Source organism: Lethenteron reissneri, unplaced genomic scaffold, assembly GCF_015708825.2.
Source record: "Lethenteron reissneri isolate LAM-NWPU_2019-01 unplaced genomic scaffold, ASM1570882v1 scaffold_1640, whole genome shotgun sequence".
Lineage (NCBI taxonomy): Eukaryota > Metazoa > Chordata > Hyperoartia > Petromyzontiformes > Petromyzontidae > Lethenteron > Lethenteron reissneri.
The window spans coordinates 4,417,412-4,444,602 of record NW_026891378.1 but is presented as its reverse complement, the minus strand read 5'-3'; the positions used below and the strand labels follow the sequence as shown (position 1 = coordinate 4,444,602).

The 27,191-nt window shown below is 44.7% G+C and overlaps 1 protein-coding gene across 7 annotated transcripts in view; it reads right to left on the bottom strand.

Moving 5' to 3' along the window:
- The window catches only part of LOC133339171 (zinc finger protein 271-like), a 39,770-nt gene extending 14,132 nt beyond the window's left edge, over positions 1-25,638 (bottom strand). The window contains exons 1-4 of one of the 7 annotated variants that reach the window (XM_061547325.1): positions 11,539-11,596; positions 10,333-10,422; positions 7,786-7,942; positions 1,051-4,685 (exon numbers count right to left, since the gene is read on the bottom strand). In XM_061547325.1, coding sequence (XP_061403309.1) covers positions 2,392-4,644 — 2,253 coding nt within the window. In that variant the 5' untranslated portion in view covers positions 4,645-4,685; positions 7,786-7,942; positions 10,333-10,422; positions 11,539-11,596 and the 3' untranslated portion in view covers positions 1,051-2,391. The other 6 variants (XM_061547324.1, XM_061547323.1, XR_009754682.1 and 3 more) reach the window with 6 other exon arrangements.
- Between the last annotated feature and the right edge of the window lie 1,553 nt (positions 25,639-27,191).

The following is a 27,191-nucleotide window of genomic DNA, read 5'->3' as shown; positions in this document are numbered from 1 at the left end:
CTCATCCTCACCCTGACTACTCACCACTCATCCTCACCAATCACCACTCACCCTCACCGCTCACTACTCACCCTCACCACTCACGCTCACCCCTCACCACTCACAACCGCCACTCACCCTCACCACTCACTACTCACCCTCACCACTCACCATCACCACAAACCCTAACCACTCACCCTCACCACTCACCGCTAACCCTCACCACTACTACTCACCACTCTTCCTCACCACTCACCCTTACCACTCACCCTCACTACTGACCACTCAACCTCACCACACCCTCAGCACTCACCCTCCCCACTCACCCTCACCACTAACCCTGACCGCTCACCAATGACTACTCACCCTCCCCACTCACCCTTCCTACTCACCACTCAACCTCACCACTAACCCTCACCCCTGACCACTCACCCTCCCCACTCACCCTCACCCTTCCTACTCACCACTCAACCTTACCACTCACCACCCACCACTCACCCTCACCACTCACCCTTACCCTCACCACTCACCCTCACTACTCACCATCACCACTTACCCTCACCACTCACCCTTACGACTCACCCTCACTACTGACCACTCAACCTCACCACTCACTCTCACCACACCCTCAGCACTCACCCTCCCCACTCACCCTCACCACTAACCCTGACCCCTCACCAATGACTACTCACCCTCCCCACTCACCCTTCCTACTCACCACTCAACCTCACCACTAACCCTCACCCCTGACCACTCACCCTCCCCACTCACCCTTCCTACTCACCACTCAACCTTACCACTCACCATCCACCACTCACCCTCACCACTCACCCTTCCTACTCACCACTGACCACTCACCCTTACCCTCACCACTCACCCCTAACCACTCACCCTCACTACTCACCATCACCACTTACCCTCACCACTCACCCTACCTACTAAGCCTCACCACTCACCCTTACTATTCACCACTCACCCCTCACCACTCACCATCACCACTCACCCGCACCACTCACCCTCACCACTCACTCTCACCACACCCTCAGCACTCACCCTCCCCACACACCCTCACCACTCACGCTCACCAGAGAATCGATTCTTGGCGCGGTCGGGTTTAAACTTAATTACACAGTTGTATTTTAAATGTATTTTTCCCCCGGGCAACGCTGGGTATATCGAGTTTATAGCTCAAAGTCCTCGCCTGACACGTGTGGGGTGTCGAGGCCTAGTACCGTGCAGAGCCTCCGGCCTCGCCTAGATTGCCCACCCGGCCAAGGCTGGGTGCTGGGCCCGCTACCCCCCCCCCCCCCGCGCTAGAATACTGTCTAATCGCTATAATTTTATTATCTACCGACCCTATAATAGTAATTGCGCACACTGGAGTGGGGGGGAGTGAAGAGGACGTGAAACTTTGATTAATTTACCTCAGCGTTGCATGTTAACGCGTGTGCATATTTTTAACGGGAATTAAAAATTGCGTCCACCCCGCAGCGACGGTGTTGCTGCCCGTTGCACGGGACGTGCCTCCCGGCAAATTTTTTTCGTCCTAAACCCCACGGCCCGAGCGCCAAATCCCTCGCAAGCGAGCGTACGCAGACAGACGGACAGACAGACAAAAAGTGACGTTTATAGGTAAGATGGCATGTACAGCAAAATCTCTATCGCGTACTTTACCATCCGGAATGCTCTATTAACCGGCATCTGTAATACGGCAATATAAATATTCCTTCAAGTATAAAGAAAAATGCTGGCATCTTGCCAGCATTGTGATCGTGTTGTGGGCTGCCTAATTGTTGCACTGTTCTTGGAAGACAGTACTGCACTACTGTATACTGTAATCTAAACAGCACCATTGCTTCTCTACAATTAACTTAGAATGCTATACAAATGACTGGTGAGTACCTCTGTAAAAGAGTTAATTATTTTGAATATCATAGTTAAAATGTATGCTTAATTTCTTCGTTGAAAAATGTTTTTATACTTGAAATAATTTACTAAAACATTAAGTATACCTTTCAGATAACCGGTAAATTTGATGAACTGGCATCCTCGATTCCCCATAGATGGTGGATAAGAGCTTTTGCTGTATATGCTCTAAATCAGATCATACGTGTTAAAAATTATCACTAAATTATCAAGAGACACATTGCCAACATTGCACTATTGCATTAAAATATACTGCATCACATTACAGCAGATTTACTGTACTCTGTTCTCTGAATGGATGTCTACACCTACATGCATTCGTAGAATGAGAGAAACCAAGTGATAGCACGGTTGATATTTGTTTAAAGAGGTTCACAGTTCGTGGTGGGTTTTAACGACAAATTTATATATTTATGCGATCTAACTAAAAAAAACTTTATCATGCGAAAGGCCCATGAATGAAATGGAACTTTTTTTATCCTAAGCTCAATGATAAACATCTACTTGGTCTCCATTTGACTCAGTATTGCCTAAAAAATCCACCCACACCTCCACATCCACAAATTGCTGGGAGTTGCCTCGCTCTGCCTCAGAGTCCACAGTATCCTCCAGCTTAAAGCTGCCTCGATCGACGTGAAGGTCGGATTTTGGAGTTGAATCTTCATCCTCACATTTTACTAACACTTCTTCACTCTTGACCGTTACTTCACTTTTCACCTTCGCCAATTCAAATTTCATTTTCACTTCTTGACATTTCATCTTCACTCCTGGCCACGTTTCGTATCTCAAATGTTTTTCTGATTCTTGTTTCATGAGGGATGAACTCATTGCAACACTTTGACTTCCACAAGCCGATTTCAGATTCATTTCCTGATTAATGGTTTGATGCTTGTTTCGATCCCCTAACTGTCGAAAACCCTTCCCATACACAGTGCACTTGAAGGGTTCTTCTCCTGTGTGTGTTTGCTGGTGTTTTTTAAGATACGATAACCGTGAAAATTCCTTCTCACATGCAGTGCACTTGAATGGCTTCTCTCCTGTGTGTATTCGCTGGTGTATATTAAGATTTGATGAACGTGCAAACGCCTTCCCACACACAGTGCACTTGAAGGGCGTTTCTCCTGTGTGTATTCTCTGGTGTCTTTTAAGATGTGATGAATGTGCAAATGCCTTCCTACACACAGTGCATTTGAAGGGTCTTTCTCCTGTGTGTGTTCTATGGTGTGTTTTAAGATGTGATGAACGTGCAAACACCTTCCCACACATAGTGCACTTGAAGGGTGTTTCTCCTGTGTGTATTCTCTGGTGTATTTTAAGAAGTGGTGAATGTGCAAATGCCTTCCCACACACAAGGCACTTGAAGGGTCTTTCTCCTGTGTGTATTCTCAGGTGTATTTTAAGATGTGATGAACGTGCAAACACCTTCCCACACACAGTGCACTTGAAGGGTGTTTCTCCTGTGTGTATTCTCTGGTGTATTTTAAGATGTGATGACTCTGCAAATGCCTTCCCATACACAGTGCACTTTAAGGGTTCTTCTCCTGTGTGTGTTTGCTGGTGTTTTTTAAGACATGATGACCATGAAAATTCCTTCTCACATGCAGTGCACTTGAATGGTTTCTCTCCTGTGTGTGTTCTCTGGTGCATTTTAAGATATGATGAACGTGCAAACGCCTTCCCACACACAGTGCACTTGAAGGGCGTTTCGCCTGTGTGTGTTCTCTGGTGTATTTTAAGATATGATGAACGTGCAAACGCCTTTCCACACACAGTGCACTTGAAGGGCGTTTCTCCTGTGTGTATTGTCTGGTGTCTATAAAAATGTGATGAAAGTGCAAACGCCTTCTCACACACAGTGCACTTGAAGGGCATTTCTCCTGTGTGTATTCTCTGGTGTGTTTTAAGATGTGATAAATCTGCAAACGCCTTCCTACACACGGTGCACTTGAAGGGTCTTTCTCCTGTGTGTATTCTCTGGTGTATTTTAAGATGTGATGAACATGCAAACACCTTCCCACATACAGTGCAATTGAAGGGTGTTTCTCCTGTGTGTATTCTCTGGTGTGTTTTAAGATATGATGAATGTGCAAACGCCTTCCCACACACAGTGCACTTGAAGGGCGTTTCTCCTGTGTGTATTCTCTGGTGTGTTTTAAGATGTGATGAACGTGCAAACGCCTTCCCACACACAGTGCACTTGAAGGGCGTTTCTCCTGTGTGTATTCTCTGGTGTGTTTTAAGATGTGATGAATATGCAAACGCCTTCCCACACACAGTGCACTTGAAGGGTCTTTCTCCTGTGTGTATTCTCTGGTGTGTTTTAAGATGCGATGCACGTGCAAACACATTCCCACACACAGTGCACTTGAAGGGTGTTTCCCCTGTGTGTATTCTCTGGTGAGTTTTAAGATTTGGTGAATGTGCAAATGCCTTCCCACACACAGTGCACTTGAAGGGTGTTTCTCCTGTGTGTATTCTCTGGTGTCTTTTAAGATTTGATGACTGTGTAAAGGCCTTCCCACACACAGTGCACATGAAGGGTGTTTCTCCTGTGTGACTTCTCTGGTGTATTATAAGATGTGATGACATTGCAAATGCCTTCCCACACACAGTGCACTTGAAGGGTGTTTCTCCTGTGTGTATTCTCTGGTGTCTTTTAAGATTTGATGATTGTGCAAAGACCTTCACACACACAGTGCACTTGAATGGTTTCTCTCCTGCTGATTGTCTTCGCTCCATCTGACCAATTCTGTACAGCAAAGTGGCAGAGGAACTGGCAGCTGCAGACAGAAAACAGTAATATCCACACATTGTATGTCAGCATAGAAGCATAGAAATGTATATATATATAGTCACATGTGATTTTTTTACTTAAAACTTTCGTGACTGCAGGAATTCATATTCTTTGGTTCTTTCGGTAAAGTCACGTAGATATAACAATATAAATAAAGTGAATAAAAATATCACGACGTTTCGATCGCAACTCAAGCGGTTGTCATCAGGCAGAGGAGTTAGCCTCTAAAAGCAAAATGTTCATAAAGGTTTGGGGATATTGCATATATATACAGTCACACATGATATTCAAGTATTACATAGACAAGAACACTCAAACATTAACGAGAAATAAAAAAAATCACCCCCAATGCAACACACAGGCTGTTTTAAGGCACTATCTACAATTGACGATCAGCTCTTGGCCTAGCATAGCAAGCAAGTGGTCAGTATAATGCCTGGAGGCGCTAGTACAGTAAAACCTTGGATTGCGAGTAACTTGGTCTGCAAGTGTTTTGCAAGATGAGCAAAAATTTTAAATAAAAATTAAGTTTATAAACGAGCGAGGTCTTGCAATACGAGTAGTATGTATACGCTTTGTCTGCCGAGCGTCACGTGATCACAACTGATATACGAGTGGTTTGATATACGAGTGCTTTGGATTACAAACACGTGTCCGGAACGAATTATGCTCGCAATCCAAGGTTTTACTGTATATTTAATATCAATGATAACCGTAAGTCTACCTACAGAATTTCGGTTGTATCTGGCTACTGAAGAAATGTTAACTATTGAAAAGTCTGATAAAAAGAGCAAATGGTGTTAAAAATAAAACTATTTGCATTGGCCAGAAATATTATAAAATGGACAAATTAATGTTCAATTGCACCTTGGAAGTCTGAAGCCAGGCTCAAATTTGCTTGAATACTCGGATGGACAGATGTAATTTCAGGTTCATGTGCTATGTTTTCCATGTTTATGAAACGTTCCATGTGTCGGGGCCTGTACAAAGGAAGGTTCTAAAAGGCGTGCATTATGATGATTGGAAACAGGTGACCAGAAGGCACTGTAAGAATTATTCAATTCAGGACACACATGTTATAGTAAAGTGGGGGGGGCATTGTCTGATAGGGGCGGGGCCGAGCGAGTATATAAAGTGGAGTGAGGCCCGCGGTCGGGGAGCTTACTAATTGACGACCAGAGGTGGATGACATTGGGGCCGACTGTGGAAACCATCGGGGTTGACTGTTCAGGTATCAACTTGGTGGAAACCATCGGGGCTGAAGATGTATATATAGGCCTTTTTCCAAAATTTATATTAAGAATACAGTGATACCTCGGTTCACGAACGCTTCTGTTCACGAACAACTCGGTTTACGAACAGAAAAGTTCATAAAAATATGCTCCGGTTCACGAACTCCGCTTCGGTTCACGAACAGGAGCCGCGGCCATTTTAATGCTATTTCCAGGCTGTCACATGGTCGTGACTTCCTATAGGAAGATCGTGGAGAGAAGAAGAGACACAGAAAGAAGTACTGTGAGTACTGTGAAGACACTTTCAGTGACTTTTTGCTTTTTTGGTGTGCTTTTTAGCATATACAGTACTGTACTCTACTACTGTACTGTACAATACTGTACTTACTGTATTGTACAGTTCACCCGTTTGAGTGCTTACTGAAGTCATCTCAAGCAAGGTTAGTGTTCTCTCTTTATACATTACTATACTGTACAGTACTAATGTGTATTGTAATTTGTTTCATATTTTTGTGCTTCAAAAACCAAAAAAAAGGTCAGAATGGATTAACCGGATTTACATTGAACCCTATGGGAAAATGTGCCTCGGTTCACGACCAATTCGGTTCGCGACCAGAGTCAGTTCACGAATTAAGTTCGTGAACCGAGGTATCACTGTAATTCTGCCAATATTTTTTGTAATAATAATCGATAAAAAATGAAACAAACACCCTCAACCCCGCTACCTCCCACAAGCCACACCAAGCATATGGAGGTCATAAAGAGCCATTCAATAATAAACTCCAGGGCAAAGAGAGGGGTTAACGGCGATCTGGGAAATCTCCACATTGTCAAAGGACCGCATGACATGACCTCCACGGACGTTTTGGACAGTTCACAAACAAATATCCAGATTCACTGGCACAGACGCAGAGCACAGGGCAAACGGACATTACAAGTAGAGTTTTTTTTTAATACGGTAAAAGTTTGAAGCTTGGCTATAACAATAAGTCGACATTATAGACTGCAGTATTACTTATTTTATTTCTTATTGTATCTTTCTATCTACATGAACCAAGTAATATGAATTCCGGTAGTCAAGAAAGCGTTTGTGGAAACTTAGATACATCTCCAACCTCAGGATATCAAAATATAACTCAAGAATAAAAAGCACGTATCCCTGTATACAGACAGGGAGCAAAGGTTAATAAAACCCTTGAAATACCGGAGATGACAACTAATGGTACATTAGAAATCTTGGTTAAATATAAACCAAATAATAATCATGAGGTATTAGACCTAGGGTAACTCAAAACAGATACAACGAAAATAGGTCAAACATACAAGACCAGATAATATGTATTCCATGGAATCAACAATGACACAACACATGATAGCAATAAACGTATGAAGGGTGTCTCTCCTCGAGATAGCAAACACCACGAAGGCAGAGGGGGGGAATGCAAACAAAAACAAGGTGATCGAAAGCAGCCAGGCAAATTTCAAAAGGGGGGGGGGGGGCAACCAGGCAGCTGCGGCCACGGGAGGAGAACGAGACAGAGGGCATGTTTTTTTTCTCTCGCAAGAGACGCGCAGAGAGGGGAGAGAATTTCACATACAAGCAAAGACACTGATTAGTACTGTGAGGGGCAGGCTCCGGGGCATGGCCTCGAGATTAACCATATTTGTTGTGTCTCGCAGAGAATAGGGGCGAGGTGTTGCTAGGTGCTGAGTTCGGCATGGACCGACAGAGTATCGCTGAAAGTTGTATTCTACATTTATCCTGATATCCTGATGTCTTGAGTCAAGGATTGTGATAAGTTGTATTGTACTAAGCTATCAGAGTTGTGTAAGAGGTGTGCAAATACAATTTACAAGTTTTGAGAGTGAGTGACCCAGCCAGCGACGAGCAGCTCACAGCAGGAGCCCTCTTGGAGGATGGGCGGAGAGCACGGAAGTTGAGCAACGACGAGGCGAAGCCCTGAAGGAAGGGTGGGAGAGGCACCACTGAATGCCCGCGCGAAGTTGTCAGCTGCACGATCAAGGAGAGAGCAAGAGAGAAAGAGTGACGAGCAACGACAAGCAATCATCCTGGAGAAAGGGCGGAAAGCGCCAAGCATCGTCCAAGCCAGCATCGCAGAGGACCAGCTGCAGCGGACGAGCTGCGAGCGCAATTGTGCATCGCCAGAGAGCTCGGAGTAGAAGAGAGCTCTCAACCAGCGCAACCAGCTCCACCGAGCGCGATCGAGCACTTTCCAAGACAAGCGTCATGCCGACTCAGCTCATCCAGCAGTGAAAGGAGCCTGCAGCTGCTGCCGAGCGAGAGAGAGCGAGAGCGCCATGTGTATGACACGCCCACACACACGACTCATCGCTCAGCAGGGAACAAACTAATTTTTGGTACAAGAAACGCCCAACCTCGGTGTCTGCTTAACGCAAAGAGGAGACAATCCACCCACGCACACATAGCGGGACTAATAAGAGTACTCCAAAAGTTCTCCTTGTGTTTCACCCATTGAGTTACGTGGATATGGTCGTTGAGAAGTATTTTAGTCATTATTTTTGTTAATTGCCTAACTGTACGAATCTACACACTCAGGGTTATTATTGTGTTAAACTCTTTTATTTGATCACAGAATCTTGCCCGCAAATTTATTGAAGCCTTAGCCAATTGATAAGCATTTGCTGAAGCAGGCACACTGCCGCACACCATTGTTCCAAGACATTTCGTTAATTGCATAATCTTACCAATGAATTCATTGAGGTCTACTTTTGCTTTCGGGACATGTTTCTTTATTGCTATTTGCATAAATATTGTCACATTAATTTTTAAGGACTTTTTCCCATCGCCGTAAATGCTCGCTTTACCCTGAGGAATTAACCAATTGTTCTGTTACCCAGTTTAACAAACGTAATCATTGAGGGTTAAATGTACGGATCAATGAGGAGTACCGTGTTGACATTCCTAGCATGAAAGTTTGCATATTAGAGTGTTTTTGTTTAGAGTTTAAAGTTGCTTAACACAGAAGCGTCTAAGTGGTGCCTTCCTAAGTTCATGCATAATAATCTTAATTATAAGAACTGTATCCTGCGGTGATATCTGAATATTGAGACCTGACATAAACACACTAAGACATAATCAGTAAAAGTTAAAGCAAGAATCATTGTATTATCCCGATTGATAATAAAACCCTAGAGAACGAAGCCGAGCTTAATCGGCATACTTATATCACACTTGCAGAGTTTCATACAATTCATTTTATTATCCTGATTGATAATACAACCCTAGACAACACTGCCTAGCCTAATTATCATAATTGCATAGATTAGCATAATTGCATACACTTGTATAACTTAATATAATTACACCCACAATTAGCATATACAAATTTGCATAATTACACAACTTAGCCTAATTTCAGGTAATTACACGTTTTAAATTTTTCATTTAATTTTTTATTATCTTTATTAATTTTTCAAGACCCGACATATACAACACGCCCCTACCCAATTACTTATTCATTTTCTCTCAGTACTGTATCGCGCTATAGTACGTTTTCTATCGCGACCTGTATCGTATTTCTGTACATACGTTCTGCACTTCATATGATTATTTCATTTAATAGAATATCTACCCTAACACTACCCATAATTAAACTAATAAAATATATACTTATCCAATTATTTATGAACACCATGAGACATTAATATTAATTGATAACAGAAAAGTCACTTCCGAATATTCATTTACCGGGCAATAGACGAGGCCTAGAACTCTCCGATCGCTGTTGGCTGAGACCATAAGCAATCGAAAGTGTAATTGTGTTAAATAATTTGATTATCTATGATTTTTATTTAATTTTCTATCTACGTGACTTTACCGAAAGAACCAAGAATATGAATTCCTGCGGTCACGAAAGTTAAGTCCAAATTTAAATTAAGTACATAATGTAAATAACTATTGAAATAAACTTCCAATGAAAACCATAAAGAGAAACAAGGGAAAAACAAGATAGTTCTAAGCACAGAAAACCAAGATTACATAATGGTCCAAAAGAATAAGAATTAGGTAATGCTACAAAAAATTTCATTTACCTTAATCTTTTCCAGTCATTATTGCAATTATGAGTGACGTTACACTGAAAGTTACGAGACGATGTAGCGGGTACAATATATGCACGGTAACACTGTAACAGCATGACTGAGAGTGCAGAGCGGCGACACACCACCGCCTTGGGGAAGATGCTGCCTGCCTTATGCCTCGCTCCGCGGTATTCATCCACAACCTCACCGCGCTGGACTACTTGCGCTTAACTAAAGCAAAAATAACCGCATGTTGATTTTTTTTTTACATGATTTATGGGAGCATGTCCATAAGGTTGGATTTCAGTAAGTCGGGTCTTCCGCTACCCGGGGACTTACCGTAATGTATGTGGCCAGAGGGAATTCCTGTCACACGCCAACTTGAACAGGAAACGGCTCCGAATCCTTGTCACGCAGCTTTTTCCGGGCCTGCCCAAAATCATGAAAATCCTTAATGAATGTGAGCAAAGGGGCAGGGATATCGAAAACAAGGGACGACCAAAAGCCGAAGCTTTTTCATGGTATTTAGGCCTTGATTACATAAGAAAGCAGAGGTCTAGTTTTGGAATGCGTTGATGTATGCCCGCCAAGTCGCCCTTAAAAAATGCGTCTAAGCTCAATGGGTGTTACTCGTGAAATTAACTTCTGATTGTGAGTGGGCCAGTGAGTGTGGGTGAGTGGGAAGGCGAGTGAGCGGGCGAGTGAGTGTGTGAAGAGGTGAGTGTGCTTGTGTGGGCGAATGGATGGATGAGTGAGTGGGAGAGTGGATGGATGAGTAGATGAGTGGACAGATGAGTGGGCCAGTGAGTGAGCTTAATTATTATTACGGTAAATCATTTTATGTCTGTCGGCTCAGTCGCACTTGAAAATAAACTTCTTAGTTCAATGGACTTCACTTGGGAAATAAACTTCTGGACTGGTATCGTTCAAATATTGCAATGCTGAACATATGCCTTCCAGTTTACTCAATACGCAAATAAGCTTCGCCCCTCCCCCCGAGACTGCCAAACCAACTCGGCAGGACCCTCCTGAACTGAAGTATAGAGACTCAGTGTGATAAAGCACTCGAGTGTGCACCACCCTGGCGAGATTTTCACTACATCGCCCGGTATACAAGAGGTCGTGGGTTGGATCCCGACGCTTGTTTATTTGGAGTTTGCTTGTCTCTCTTTCTGCGTGGTCGCATTTAGAGCATTTGGCTGCTGTAAATTTCCACACAAGCCACTTCGATGTGGGCAGGTAACTTCTGAAAGAGATATATAGCTCAAAATAGTAGAAATATATTTTTTAAGAACATGGTTTTAAAGTAGTCAGCCAGGTGAGGACAAATACAAATAAACAAAACTTAAAGCAAATACAATCAGGCGATGGCAGGAGGCAAGGCCAGCATGGCTAGGCCGCACTCTGTAACGTTCCAACCTGGACATCGATCTCATACTCGCTGCTACACTCAGTGATATCCCGAGAACAATAGACGCGAGGCTGTACCTACATAGACAACACCACCATCAAAAGACCACGACCACCACGACGTGAGCGTCTCACCTCGGATCTCAGTTGAGTTGCGAGTAGCTTTGCGGGATTTTGTGACGTCACGCGGAATCACACGGCGGTGGAGATGACATGACGTCACTTAGCAATTTAACCACCTCCCACTGAATAAATTATGTTAATGAGCCAGGCCCTGACATTGAGTGATTGGGCGTGGCTACTTAACCGGACACAATGAACTCGCGGCTGATATAATGGATATATGCCATTTATTAAGCAGGCCCTTATGGGGAGTGATTGCGCGTGGCTTTGCTTGATTTTTATTTATTTTACTGGTGACATGACGTTACTAGCGAGGTACACACCCCTTGGCGTCTCGCGATGATGACGTCACGTGGAGTGGTAAAGTGAGAGGGCGAGCACGGTGAGGAGTGGGATTAGAGTTTAAGTTTATACTGGTAGGAACGAAGTGGACCAGACCACCAATAGATTAATGTGTCCGTCCGTCCGTCCGTGGGAGGGGTGGTGTTGAGGGTGGTGTTGGAAATGAAAGACTACGAGTCTTTAAATCTCACAGCGTTTCTTGTCAAAACAAACACTTTTAATTAACGTTACACTAGAATACAGTCATTTTTTCTTTAACTCCTCTATACCCGGTCGATATCTCTGTACCGGTACTAAGTATTATTCCTACCAGCCCACCCCGCAGGGTCCTGTTTTAGATTCCTTTTAAATGTCTTCCTCTGTTGCAGGTATCCCTTGGGTGGGTAAGATCAGCTACAACAAGAACGTGAGCATTATTGCGTGTGTGTACACTGTGTGTGACACCACTATCCTCATAAGCAACAACATCGGAGCCATCATCATCCTAAGTGTAGGGCTTGAGTTAGCGCGCCACGCATCCCCCGCCTCTGTTGCTATGTAGGAAAGCACAGTACAGTGGGGTGAAGTGAGGTAATGCTTGTTGTTGTGGTCTTGGACGAAGTGGGTCGTTGGGTGTTGAGATACTCACCCTTACTATTCACCACTCACCCTCACCACTCACCCTCAACATCAACACTCACCATCACCACAAATCCTAACCACTCACCCTCACTACTCACCACTGATCCTCACCAATCACACCCTCACCAATCACCCTCACCACTTACCACTCACCCTCACCCTCACCACTCACTACTCACCCTCACCACTCTCCCTCACCACTCACTACTCACCCTAACCACTCACCCTCAACACTCACCCTCACTAATCACCACTCACAACTGCCACTCACCCTCACTACTCACCACTGATCCTCACCAATCACACCCTCACCAATCACCCTCACCACTTACCACTCACCCTCACCACTTACCACTCACCCTCACCACTCACTACTCACCCTCACCACTCTCCCTCACCACTCACTACTCACCCTAACCACTCACCCTCAACACTCACCCTCACCGCTCACCACTCATCCTCACCATTCACTGCTCACCCTCACCACTCACGCTCACCACTCACCCTCACCACTCTCCCTCACCATTCACCAGTCACGCTCACCACTCACGCTCACTACTCACCCTAACCACTCACCACTCACCCTCACTACTCACCCTCACCACTCACCCTCATCATTCACCCTCAAAACTAACCACTCTCACCACTCACCACTCATGCTCACCACTCACCCCTCACCGCTCACCACTCACCCATCACAACTCACAACTGCCACTCACCCTCACCACTCACCCCTCACCCTGACCACTCACCACTCATCCTCACCAATCACACCCTCACTGCTCACCCTCATCACTTATGCTCACCCTCACCACTCACCCCTCACTAATCACCACTCACCCACCCCACTCACCCTCACCATCTCCACTCACCCTCACCACTCATCCTCACCACTCACCGTCACAACCACCACTCACCCTCACCACTCAACCTCACCCTCACTACTCACCATTCATCTTGACCAATCACCACTGACCAATCACCACTCACCACTCTCCACTAACCCTCACCACTCACCCTCACGCTCACCACTCAGCACTCACCGCTCACAACTGCCCCTCACCACTCACCCTTACAACAACCACTCACCTTCACCGCTCACCCTCACCACTCACCCTGACCACTCACCACTCATCCTCACCAATCACACCCTTACCCTCACCACTCACGATCACCACTCACCCCTCTAATCACCACTCACAACCGCCACTCACCCTCACCACTCACCCTCAACACTCACCCTCACGACTCACCCTCACTACTCACCACTCATCCTCACCAATCACACCCTCAACAATCACCACTCACCGCTCACTACTGACCCTCACTACTCACCACTCATCCTCACCAATCACACCCTCACCAATCACCCTCACTGCTCACCCTCACCACTCACAACCGCCACTCACCCTCCCCACTCACCCTCACTACTCACCACTCATCCTCACCAATCACCACTCACCCTCACCACTTACCACTCACCCTCACCACTCACTACTCACCCTCACCACTCACCCTCACCATTCACCCTCACCACTCTCCCTCACCATTCACCAGTCATGCTCACCACTCACCCTCACTACTCACCCTCACCACTCACCCTCATCATTCACCCTCAAAACTAACCACTCTCACCACTCAGCACTCACCCTCACCACTCATGCTCACCACTCACCCCTCACCGCTCACCACTCACCCATCACAACTCACAACTGCCACTCACTCTCACCACTCACCCTCACCACTCACCCTTACAACAACCACTCGCCCTCACCGCTCACCACTCACCCTGGCCACTCACCACTCATCCTCACCAATCACACCCTCACTGCTCACCCTCATCACTTATGCTCACCCTCATCACTTATGCTCACCCTCATCACTCACCCCTCACTAATCACCACTCACAACCGCCACTCACCCTCACCACTCACCCTCACCACTCACTACTTACCCTCACCACAAACCTTAACCACTCACCCTCACCACTAACGCTCACCACTCACCCTTACTACTCACCCTCACCACTACTACTCACCACTCTTCCTCACCACTCACCCTCACTACTGACCACTCACCCTCACCACTCACCCTGACCACTAACCCTGACCCCTCCCCAATGACTACTCACCATCCCCACTCACCCTTCCTACTCACCACTCAACCTCACCATTCACCCTCACCACTCTCCCTCACCACTCTCCCTCACCATTCACCACTCACGCTCACTACTCACCCTAACCACTCACCACTCACCCTCACTACTCACCCTCACCACTCACCCTCAAAACTAACCACTCTCTCACCACTCACCCTCACCACTCATGCTCACCACTCACCCCTCACCGCTCACCACTCACCCATCACAACTGCCACTCACCCTCACCACTCAACCTCACCACTCACCCTTACAACAACCACTCACCCTCACCGCTCATCCTCACCAATCACACCCTCACTGCTCACCCTCATCACTTACGCTCACCCTCACCACTCACCCCTCACTAATCATCACTCACAACCGCCACTCACCCACCCCACTCACCCTCACTACCCTGACTACTCACCACTCATCCTCACCAATCACCACTCACCCTCACTGCTCACCCTCACCGCTCACTACTCACCCTCACCACTCACGCTCACCCCTCACCACTCACAACCGCCACTCACCCTCACCACTCACTACTCACCCTCACCACTCACCATCACCACAAACCCTAACCACTCACTATCACCGCTAACCCTCACCACTACTACTCACCACTCTTCCTCACCACTCACCCTTACCACTCACCACTCACCCTCACCACTAACGCTGACCCCTCACCAATGACTACTCACCCTCCCCACTCACCCTTCCTACTCACCACTGACCACTCACCCTTACCCTCACCACTCACCCCTAACCACTCACCCTCACTACTCACCATCACCACTTACCCTCACCACTCACCCTACCTACTAAGCCTCACCACTGACCCTTACTATTCACCACTCACCCTCACCACTCACCCTCAACATCAACACTCACCATCACCACTCACCCTCACCACTCACCCTCACCACTCACTCTCACCACACCCTCAGCACTCACCCTCACCACACACCCTCACCACTCACGCTCACCAGAGAATCGATTCTTGGCGCGGTCGGGTTTAAACTTAATTACACAGTTGTATTTTAAATGTATTTTTCCCCCGGGCAACGCTGGGTATATCGAGTTTATAGCTCAAAGTCCTCGCCTGACACGTGTGGGGTGTCGAGGCCTAGTACCGTGCAGAGCCTCCGGCCTCGCCTAGATTGCCCACCCGGCCGAGGCTGGGTGCTGGGCCCGCTACCCCCCCCCCCCCCCGCGCTAGAATACTGTCTAATCGCTATAATTTTATTATCTACCGACCCTATAATAGTAATTGCGCACACTGGAGTGGGGGGGGAGTGAAGAGGACGTGAAACGTTGATTAATTTACCTCAGCGTTGCGTGTTAACGCGTGTGCATATTTTTAACGGGAATTAAAAATTGCGTCCACCCCGCAGCGACGGCGTTGCTGCCCGTTGCACGGGACATGCCTCCCGGCAATTTTTTTTCGTCCTAAACCCCACGGCCCGAGCGCCAAATCCCTTGCAAGCGAGCGTACGCAGACAGACGGACAGACAGACAAAAAGTGACGTTTATAGGTAAGATGGCACGTACAGCAAAATCTCTATCGCGTACTTTACCATCCGGAATGCTCTATTAACCGGCATCTGTAATACGGGAATATAAATATTCCTTCAAGTATAAAGAAAAATGCTGGCATCTTGCCAGCATTGTGATCGTGTTGTGGGCTGCCTAATTGTTGCACTGTTCTTGGAAGACAGTACTGCACTACTGTATACTGTAATCTAAACAGCACCATTGCTTCTCTACAATTAACTTAGAATGCTATACAAATGACTGGTGAGTACCTCTGTAAAAGAGTTAATTATTTTGAATATCATAGTTAAAATGTATGCTTAATTTCTTCGTTGAAAAATGTTTTTATACTTGAAATAATTTGCTAAAACATTAAGTATACCTTTCAGTTAACCGGTAAATTTGATGAACTGGCATCCTCGATTCCCCATAGATGGTGGATAAGAGCTTTTGCTGTATATGCTCTAAATCAGATCATACGTGTAAAAAATTATCACTAAATTATCAAGAGACACATTGCCAACATTGCACTATTGCATTAAAATATACTGCATCACATTACAGCAGATTTACTGTACTCTGTTCTCTGAATGGATGCCTACACCTGCATGCATTCGTAGAATGAGAGAATCCAAGTGATAGCACGGTTGATATTTGTTTAAAGAGGTTCACAGTTCGTGGTGGGTTTTAACGACAAATTTATATATTTATGCGATCTAACTAAAAAAAACTTTATCATGCGAAAGGCCCATGAATGAAATGGAACTTTTTTTATCCTAAGCTCAATGATAAACATCTACTTGGTCTCCATTTGACTCAGTATTGCCTAAAAAATCCACCCACACCTCCACATCCACAAATTGCTGGGAGTTGCCTCGCTCTGCCTCAGAGTCCACAGTCTCCTCCAGCTTAAAGCTGCCTCGATCGACGTGAAGGTCGGATTTTGGAGTTGAATCTTCATCCTCACATTTTACTAACACTTCTTCACTCTTGACCGTTACTTCACTTTTCACCTTCGCCAATTCAAATTTCATTTTCACTTCTTGACATTTCACCTTCACTCCTGGCCACGTTTCGTATCTCAAATGTTTTTCTGATTCTTGTTTCATGAGGGATGAACTCATTGCAACACTTTGACTTCCACAAGCCAATTTCATATTAATTTCCTGATTAATGGTTTGATGCTTGTTTCGATCCCCTAACTGTCGAAAACCCTTCCCATACACAGTGCACTTGAAGGGTTCTTCTCCTGTGTGTGTTTGCTGGTGTTTTTTAAGATACGATAAGCGTGAAAATTCCTTCTCACATGCAGTGCACTTGAATGGCTTCTCTCCTGTGTGTATTCTCTGGTGTCTTTTAAGATGTGATGAATGTGCAAATGCCTTCCTACACACAGTGCATTTGAAGGGTCTTTCTCCTGTGTGTGTTCTATGGTGTGTTTTAAGATGTGATGAACGTGCAAACACCTTCCCACACATAGTGCACTTGAAGGGTGTTTCTCCTGTGTGTATTCTCTGGTGTATTTTAAGAAGTGGTGAATGTGCAAATGCCTTCCCACACACAGTGCACTTGAAGGGTGTTTCTCCTGTGTGTATTCTCTGGTGAGTTTTAAGATTTGGTGACTGTGCAAATGCCTTCCCACACACAGTGCACTTGAAGGGTGTTTCTCCTGTGTGTATTCTCTGGTGTCTTTTAAGATTTGATGATTGTGCAAAGACCTTCACACACACAGTGCACTTGAATGGTTTCTCTCCTGCTGATTGTCTTCGCTCCATCTGATCAATTCTGTACAGCAAAGTGGCAGAGGAACTGGCAGCTGCAGACAGAAAACAGTAATATCCACACATTGTATGTCAGCATAGAAGCATAAAAATGTATATATATAGTCACATGTGATTTTTTTACTTAAAACTTTCGTGACTGCAGCAATTCATATTCTTTGGTTCTTTCGGTAAAGTCACGTAGATATAACAATATAAATAAAGTGAATAAAAATATCACGACGTTTCGATCGCAACTCAAGCGGTTGTCATCAGGCAGAGGAGTTAGCCTCTAAAAGCAAAATGTTCATAAAGGTTCGGGGATATTGCATATATATACAGTCACAGATGATATTCACGTATTACATAGACAAGAACACTCAAACATTAACGAGAAATAAAAAAAATCACACCCAATGCAACACACAAGCTGTTTTAAGGCACTATCTACAATTGACGATCAGCTCTTGGCCTAGCATAGCAAGCAAGTGGTCAGTATAATGCCTGGAGGCGCTAGTACAGTAAAACCTTGGATTACGAGTAACTTGGTCTGCAAGAGTTTTGCAAGATGAGCAAAAATTTTAAATAACGAGCGAGGTCTTGCAATACGAGTAGTATGTATACGCTTTGTCTGCCGAGCGTCACGTGATCACAACTGATATACGAGTGGTTTGATATACGAGTGCTTTAGATTACAAACACGTTTCCGGAACGAATTATGCTCGCAATCCAAGGTTTTACTGTATATTTAATATCAATGATAACCGTAAGTCTACCTACAGAATTTCGGTTGTATCTGGCTACTGAAGAAATGTTAACTATTGAAAAGTCTGATAAAAAGAGCAAATGGTGTTAAAAATAAAACTATTCGCATTGGGCAGAAATATTATAAAATGGACAAATTAATGTTCAATTGCAACTTGGAAGTCCGAAGCCAGGCTCAAATTTGCTTGAATACTCGGATGGATAGATGTAATTTCAGGTTCATGTGCTATGTTTTCCATGTTTATGAAACGTTCCATGTGTCGGGGCCTGTACAAAGGAAGGTTCTAAAAGGCGTGCATTGTGATGATTGGAAACAGGTGACCAGTAGGCACTGTAAGAATTATTCAATTCAGGACACACATGTTATAGTAAAGTGGGGGGGGGGCATTGTCTGATAGGGGCGGGGCCGAGCGAGTATATAAAGTGGAGTGAGGCCCGCGGTCGGGGAGCTTACTAATTGACGACCAGAGGTGGATGACATTGGGGCCGACTGTGGAAACCATCGGGGTTGACTGTTCAGGTATCAACTTGGTGGAAACCATCGGGGCTGAAGATAGCCATAGAAATTACGAGTGTGAAAGTCGTTACACTTGGACTGTATATATACGTCATGGGACCTCCTTTGCCAGTACCAAAATATAAGAATAGGTTTTTCCCCTTTTTTTGGCAACAAAATTGAAACCTTTTTCTGAGGTCATAGCTGTGGGCAAGAGCAACGGTCCAGGGTCCAGGCAGCTTCCTCACCATGTTAGACAGTCTAATTAAAGAATTCTGCTCGACTAATTTGAATTGAGACTTTAGCTGCTAAACCAGACCTGTTCGTGAACACATTAACCAAATATGGGAGCTCCTCCACCACCTGTAGAACTGCCTGGTTACTCAATAAGAGGCGAGCAGGCGGAATCTTGGATGACATGAATACACAGGCAGGTGCTTTATTTTTTTGGAACATATGTAAGGCTCCCCCTCATGATGAAATTATCCAGGTACAGAACAAGAGTCCCAAACTCCATCGCATTTAGTAGCCATGATCAGATCATGAGCATACATAACATGCTTGACCAGCAGGAAACGATCCCTTAAATATAACCAGCCATCGATTAGCCTCTCATTGTAACTGTACCAAATGCATTTTTGTAGGGCCATTGTGAGGTTCTCAAAACTATGTAAGTATTGAAGATGCTATCTTAATGTACAGACAGTCCCCGGGTTATCGAAGGGTTAGGTTCCCGGGAACGCTCCGTAACCAAAAATCAAGACGAAATCCCATAGCAGGAAATAGTTGTGCCGCCTTGTTGTATATATAGGCCTTTTTCCAAAATTTATATTAAGAATACAGTGATACCTCGGTTCACGAACGCTTCTGTTCACGAACAACTCGGTTCACGAACAGAAAAGTTCATAAAAATATGCTCCGGTTCACGAACTCCGCTTCGGTTCACGAACAGGAGCCGCGGCCATTTTAATGCTATTTCCAGGCTGTCACATGGTCGTGACTTCCTATAGGAAGATCATGGAGAGAAGAAGAGACAGAAAGAAGTACTGTGAGTACTGTGAAGATACTTTCAGTGACTTTTTGCTTTTTTGGTGTGCTTTTTAGCACATACAGTACTGTACTGTACTACTGTACTGTACAATACTGTACTTACTGTATTGTACAGTTCACCCGTTTGAGTGCTTACTGAAGTCATCTCAAGCAAGGTTAGTGTTCTCTCTTTATACATTACTATACTGTACAGTACTAATGTGTATTGTAATTTGTTTCATATTTTTGTGCTTCAAAAACCAAAAAAAAAGGTCAGAATGGATTAACCGGATTTACATTGAACCCTATGGGAAAATGTGCCTCGGTTCCCGACCAATTCGGTTCGCGACCAGAGTCAGTTCACGAATTAAGTTCGTGAACCGAGGTATCACTGTAATTCTGCCAATATTTTTTGTAATAATAATCGATAAAAAATGAAACAAACACCCTCAACCCCGCTACCTCCCACAAGCCACACCAAGCATCTGGAGGTCATAAAGAGCCATTCAATAATAAACTCCAGGGCAAAGAGAGGGGTTAACGGCGATCTGGGAAATCTCCACATTGTCAAAGGACCGCATGACATGACCTCCACGGACGTTTTGGACAGTTCACAAACAAATATCCAGATTCACTGGCACAGACGCAGAGCACAGGGCAAACGGACATTACAAGTTTAGAGTTTTTTTTTATACGGTAAAAGTTTGGCTATAACAATAAGTCGACATTATAGACTGCAGTATTACTTATTTTATTTCTTATTGTATCTTTCTATCTACATGACTTTACCAAGAGAACCAAGTAATATGAATTCCGGTAGTCAAGAAAGCGTTTGTGGAAACTTAGATACATCTCCAACCTCAGGATATCAAAATATAACTCAAGAATAAAAAGCACGTATCGCTGGATACAGACAGGGAGCAAAGGTTAATAAAACCCTTGAAATACCGGAGATGACAACTAATGGTACATTAGAAATCTTTGTTAAATATAAACCAAATAATAATCATGAGGTATTAGACCTAGGGTAACTCAAAACAGATACAACGAAAATAGGTCAAACATACAAGACCAGATAATATGTATTCCATGGAATCAACAATGACACAACACATGATAGCAATAAACGTATGAAGGGTGTCTCTCCTCGAGATAGCAAACACCACGAAGGCAGAGGGGGGGAATGCAAACAAAAACAAGGTGATCGAAAGCAGCCAGGCAAATTTCAAAAGGGGGGGGGTGGGGCAACCAGGCGGCTGCGGCCACGGGAGGAGAACGAGACAGAGGGCATGTTTTTTTTCTCTCGCAAGAGACGCGCAGAGAGGGGAGAGAATTTCACATATAAGCAAAGACACTGATTAGTACTGTGAGGGGCAGGCTCCGGGGCATGGCCTCGAGATTAACCATAGGTGTCGTGTCTCGCAGAGAAGAGGGGCGAGGTGTTGCTAGGTGCTGAGTTCGGCATGGACCGACAGAGTATCGCTGAAAGTTGTATTCTACATTTATCCTGATATCCTGATGTCTTGAGTCAAGGATTGTGATAAGTTGTATTGTACTAAGCTATCAGAGTTATGTAAGAGGTGTGCGAATACAATTTACAAGTTTTGAGAGTGAGTGACCCAGCCAGCGACGAGCAGCTCACAGCAGGAGCCCTCTTGGAGGATGGGCGGAGAGCACGGAAGTTGAGCAACGACGAGGCGAAGCCCTGAAGGAAGGGTGGGAGAGGCACCACTGAATGCCCGCGCGAAGTTGTCAGCTGCACGATCAAGGAGAGAGCAAGAGAGAAAGAGTGACGAGCAACGACAAGCAATCATCCTGGAGAAAGGGCGGAAAGCGCCAAGCATCGACCAAGCCAGCATCGCAGAGGACCAGCTGCAGCGGACGAGCTGCGAGCGCAATTGTGCATTGCCAGAGAGCTCGGAGTAGAAGAGAGCTCTCAACCAGCGCAACCAGCTCCACCGAGCGCGATCGAGCACCTTCCAAGACAAGCGTCATGCCGACTCAGCTCATCCAGCAGTGAAATGAGCCTGCAGCTGCTGCCGAGCGAGAGAGAGCGAGAGCGCCATGTGTATGACACGCCCACACACACGACTCCTCGCTCAGCAGGGAACAAACTAATTTTTGGTACAAGAAACGCCCAACCTCGGTGTCTGGTTAATGCAAAGAGGAGACAATCCACCCACGCACACATAGTGGGACTAATAAGAGTACTCCAAAAGTTCTCCTTGTGTTTCACCCATTGAGTTACGTGGATATGGTCGTTGAGAAGTATTTTAGTCATTATTTTTGTTAATTGCCTAACTGTACGAATCTACACACTCAGGGTTATTATTGTGTTAAACTCTTTCTTTTGATCACAGAATCTTGCCCGCAAATTTATTGAAGCCTTAGCCAATTGATAAGCATTTGCTGAATCAGGCACACTGCCGCACACCATTGTTCCAAGACATTTCGTTAATTGCATAATCTTACCAATGAATTCATTGAGGTCTACTTTTGCTTTCGGGACATGTTTCTTTATTGCTATTTGCATAAATATTGTCACATAAATTTTTAAGGACTTTTTCCCATCGCCATGAATGCTCGCTTTACCCTGAGGAATTAACCAATTGTTCTGTTACCCAGTTTAACAAACGTAATCATTGAGGGTTAAATGTACGGATCAATGAGGAGTACCGTGTTGACATTCCTAGCATGAAAGTTCGCATATTAGAGTGTTTTTGTTTAGAGTTTAAAGTTGCTTAACACAGAAGAGTCTGAGTGGTGCCTTCCTAAGTTCATGCATAATAATCTTAATTATAAGAACTGTATCCTGCGGTGAGATCTGAATCTTGAGACCTGACATAAACACACTAAGACATAAACAGTAAAAGTTAAAGCAAGAATCATTGTATTATCCCGATTGATAATAAAACCCTAGAGAACGAAGCCGAGCTTAATCGGCATACTTATAGCACACTTGCAGTGCTTCATACAATTCATTGTATTATCCCGATTGATAATACAACCCTAGACAACACTGCCTAGCCTAATTATCATAATTGCATAAATTAGCATAATTGCATACACTTGTATAACTTCATATAATTACACCAACAATTAGCATATACAAATTTGCATAATTACACAACTTAGCCTAATTTCAGGTAATTACACGTTTTAAATTTTTCATTTAATTTTTTATTATCTTTATTAATTTTTCAAGACCCGACATATACAACACGCCCCTACCCAATTACTTATTCATTTTCTCTCAGTACTGTATCGCGCTATAGTACGTTTTCTATCGCGACCTGTATCGTATTTCTGTACATACGTTCTGCACTTCATATGATTATTTCATTTAATAGAATATCTACCCTAACACTACCCATAATTAAACTAATAAAATATATACTTATCCAATTATTTATGAACACCATGAGACATTAATATTAATTGATAACAGAAAAGTCACTTCCGAATATTCATTTACCGGGCAATAGACGAGGCCTAGAACTCTCCGATCGCTGTTGGCTGAGACCATAAGCAATCGAAAGTGTAATTGTGTTAAATAATTTGATTATCTATGATTTTTATTTAATTTTCTATCTACGTGACTTTACCGAAAGAACCAAGAATATGAATTCCTGCGGTCACGAAAGTTAAGTCCAAATTTAAATTAAGTACATAATGTAAATAACTATTGAAATAAACTTCCAATGAAAACCATAAAGAGAAACAAGGGAAAAACAAGATAGTTCTAAGCACAGAAAACCAAGATTACATAATGGTCCAAAAGAATAAGAATTAGGTAATGCTACAAAAAATTTCATTTACCTTAATCTTTTCCAGTCATTATTGCAATTATGAGTGACGTTACACTGAAAGTTACGAGACGATGTAGCGGGTACAATATATGCACGGTAACACTGTAACAGCATGACTGAGAGTGCAGAGCGGCGACACACCACTGCCTTGGGGAAGATGCTGCCTGCCTTATGCCTCGCTCCGCGGTATTCATCCACAACCTCACCGCGCTGGACTACTTGCGCTTAACTAAAGCAAAAATAACCGCATGTTGATTTTTTTTTTACATGATTTATGGGAGCATGTCCATAAGGTTGGATTTCAGTAAGTCGGGTCTTCCGCTACCCGGGGACTTACCGTAATGTATGTGGCCAGAGGGAATTCCTGTCACACGCCAACTTGAACAGGAAACGGCTCCGAATCCTTGTCACGCAGCTTTTTCCGGGCCTGCCCAAAATCATGAAAATCCTTAATGAATGTGAGCAAAGGGGCAGGGATATCGAAAACAAGGGACGACCAAAAGCCGAAGCTTTTTCATGGTATTTAGGCCTTGATTACATAAAGAAAGCAGAGGTCTAGTTTTGGAATGCGTTGATGTATGCCCGCCAAGTCGCCCTTAAAAAATGCGTCTAAGCTCAATGGGTGTTACTCGTGAAATTAACTTCTGATTGTGAGTGGGCCAGTGAGTGTGGGTGAGTGGGAAGGCGAGTGAGCGGGCGAGTGAGTGTGTGAAGAGGTGAGTGTGCTTGTGTGGGCGAATGGATGGATGAGTGAGTGGGAGAGTGGATGGATGAGTAGATGAGTGGACAGATGAGTGGGCCAGTGAGTGAGCTTAATTATTATTACGGTAAATCATTTTATGTCTGTCGGCTCAGTCGCACTTGAAAATAAACTTCTTAGTTCAATGGACTTCACTTGGGAAATAAACTTCTGGACTGGTATCGTTCAAATATTGCAATGCTGAACATATGCCTTCCAGTTTACTCAATACGCAAATAAGCTTCGCCCCTCCCCCCGAGACTGCCAAACCAACTCGGCAGGACCCTCCTGAACTGAAGTATAGAGACTCAGTGTGATAAAGCACTCGAGTGTGCACCACCCTGGCGAGATTTTCACTACATCGCCCGGTATACAAGAGGTCGTGGGTTGGATCCCGACGCTTGTTTATTTGGAGTTTGCTTGTCTCTCTTTCTGCGTGGTCGCATTTAGAGCATTTGGCTGCTGTAAATTTCCACACAAGCCACTTCGATGTGGGCAGGTAACTTCTGAAAGAGATATATAGCTCAAAATAGTAGAAATATATTTTTTAAGAACATGGTTTTAAAGTAGTCAGCCAGGTGAGGACAAATACAAATAAACAAAACTTAAAGCAAATACAATCAGGCGATGGCAGGAGGCAAGGCCAGCATGGCTAGGCCGCACTCTGTAACGTTCCAACCTGGACATCGATCTCATACTCGCTGCTACACTCAGTGATATCCCGAGAACAATAGACGCGAGGCTGTACCTACATAGACAACACCACCATCAAAAGACCACGACCACCACGACGTGAGCGTCTCACCTCGGATCTCAGTTGAGTTGCGAGTAGCTTTGCGGGATTTTGTGACGTCACGCGGAATCACACGGCGGTGGAGATGACATGACGTCACTTAGCAAGTTAACCACCTCCCACTGAATCAGTTATGTTAATGAGCCAGGCCCTGACATTGAGTGATTGGGCGTGGCTACTTAACCGGACACAATGAACTCGCGGCAGATATAATGGATATATGCCATTTATTAAGCAGGCCCTTATGGGGAGTGATTGCGCGTGGCTTTGCTTGATTTTTATTCATTTTACTGGTGACATGACGTTACTAGCGAGGTACACACCCCTTGGCGTCTCGCGATGATGACGTCACGTGGAGTGGTAAAGTGAGAGGGCGAGCACGGTGAGGAGTGGGATTAGAGTTTAAGTTTATTTAGATTCCTTTTAAATGTCTTCCTCTGTTGCACAGGTATCCCTTGGGTGGGTAAGATCAGCTACAACAAGAACGTGAGCATTATTGCGTGTGTGTACACTGTGTGTGACACCACTATCCTCATAAGCATCAACATCATCGGAGCCATCATCATCCTAAGTGTAGGGCTTGAGTTAGCGCGCCGCGCATCCCCCGCCTCTGTTGCTATGTAGGAAAGCACAGTACAGTGGGGTGAAGTGAGGTAATGCTTGTTGTTGTGGTCTTGGGCGAAGTGGGTCGTTGGGTGTTGAGACACTTACCCTTACTATTCACCACTCACCCTCACCACTCACCCTCAACATCAACACTCACCATCACCACAAATCCTAACCACTCACCCTCACTACTCACCACTCATCCTCACCAATCACACCCTCAACAATCACTACTCACCCTCACCACTCACCATCACTACTCACCCTCACCACTCATCCTCACCAATCACACCCTCACTGCCAGTGGCGGCTCCTGCAAAATCTCTCAGGGGGGGCAAATGTCTGGATGATTGATAAGGATAAGGTCCACCCATGCAATGGATAAATTAACAGCTTAAGCATGTAAAGGCAACTTCACTTCTTTAATATTAATGAAAAATAAAGTGACTCTTACAATACATCTTGTTTGTTTCTATACTCACTATTAAAACAAACCACTCAAGTTTATTTTATTAAAGATTCCACTAGGTGGCCACAAATTATATTGTTGGATGAAACGTGCTTACGTATGATGACGTAAGCACGTATGATGACGTAAGCACGTATGATGACGTAAGCACGCTAGGACGAGCCCTCCCGGAAGCCATAGAGAATGGATTGCAGCGCCCCCGTTCGAAAAAAAATATCTTTGAATGTAAGTATATGGGGCCACTCGGGGCGATTCTCAGCCGGAGTGAAATCGCCCAAAAAGAGGCGGTACTCCACAGAACGTGACATGACGCTGATTGGACTATATCCAGAGGCTGCAGTGACGGCTAGCGTGACTCTGTGGTTGAATGACATTGGTGGTGCGTCGCCCAATCGCCCTAATGAAGAAACCGCCCCTGCTCACTGCTCACCCTCAACACTCACCCTCACCACTCAACCTCACTAATCACCACTCACAACCGCCACGCACCCTCCCCACTCACCCTCACTACTCACCACTCATCCTCACCAATCACACCCTCACCAATCACCACTCACCCT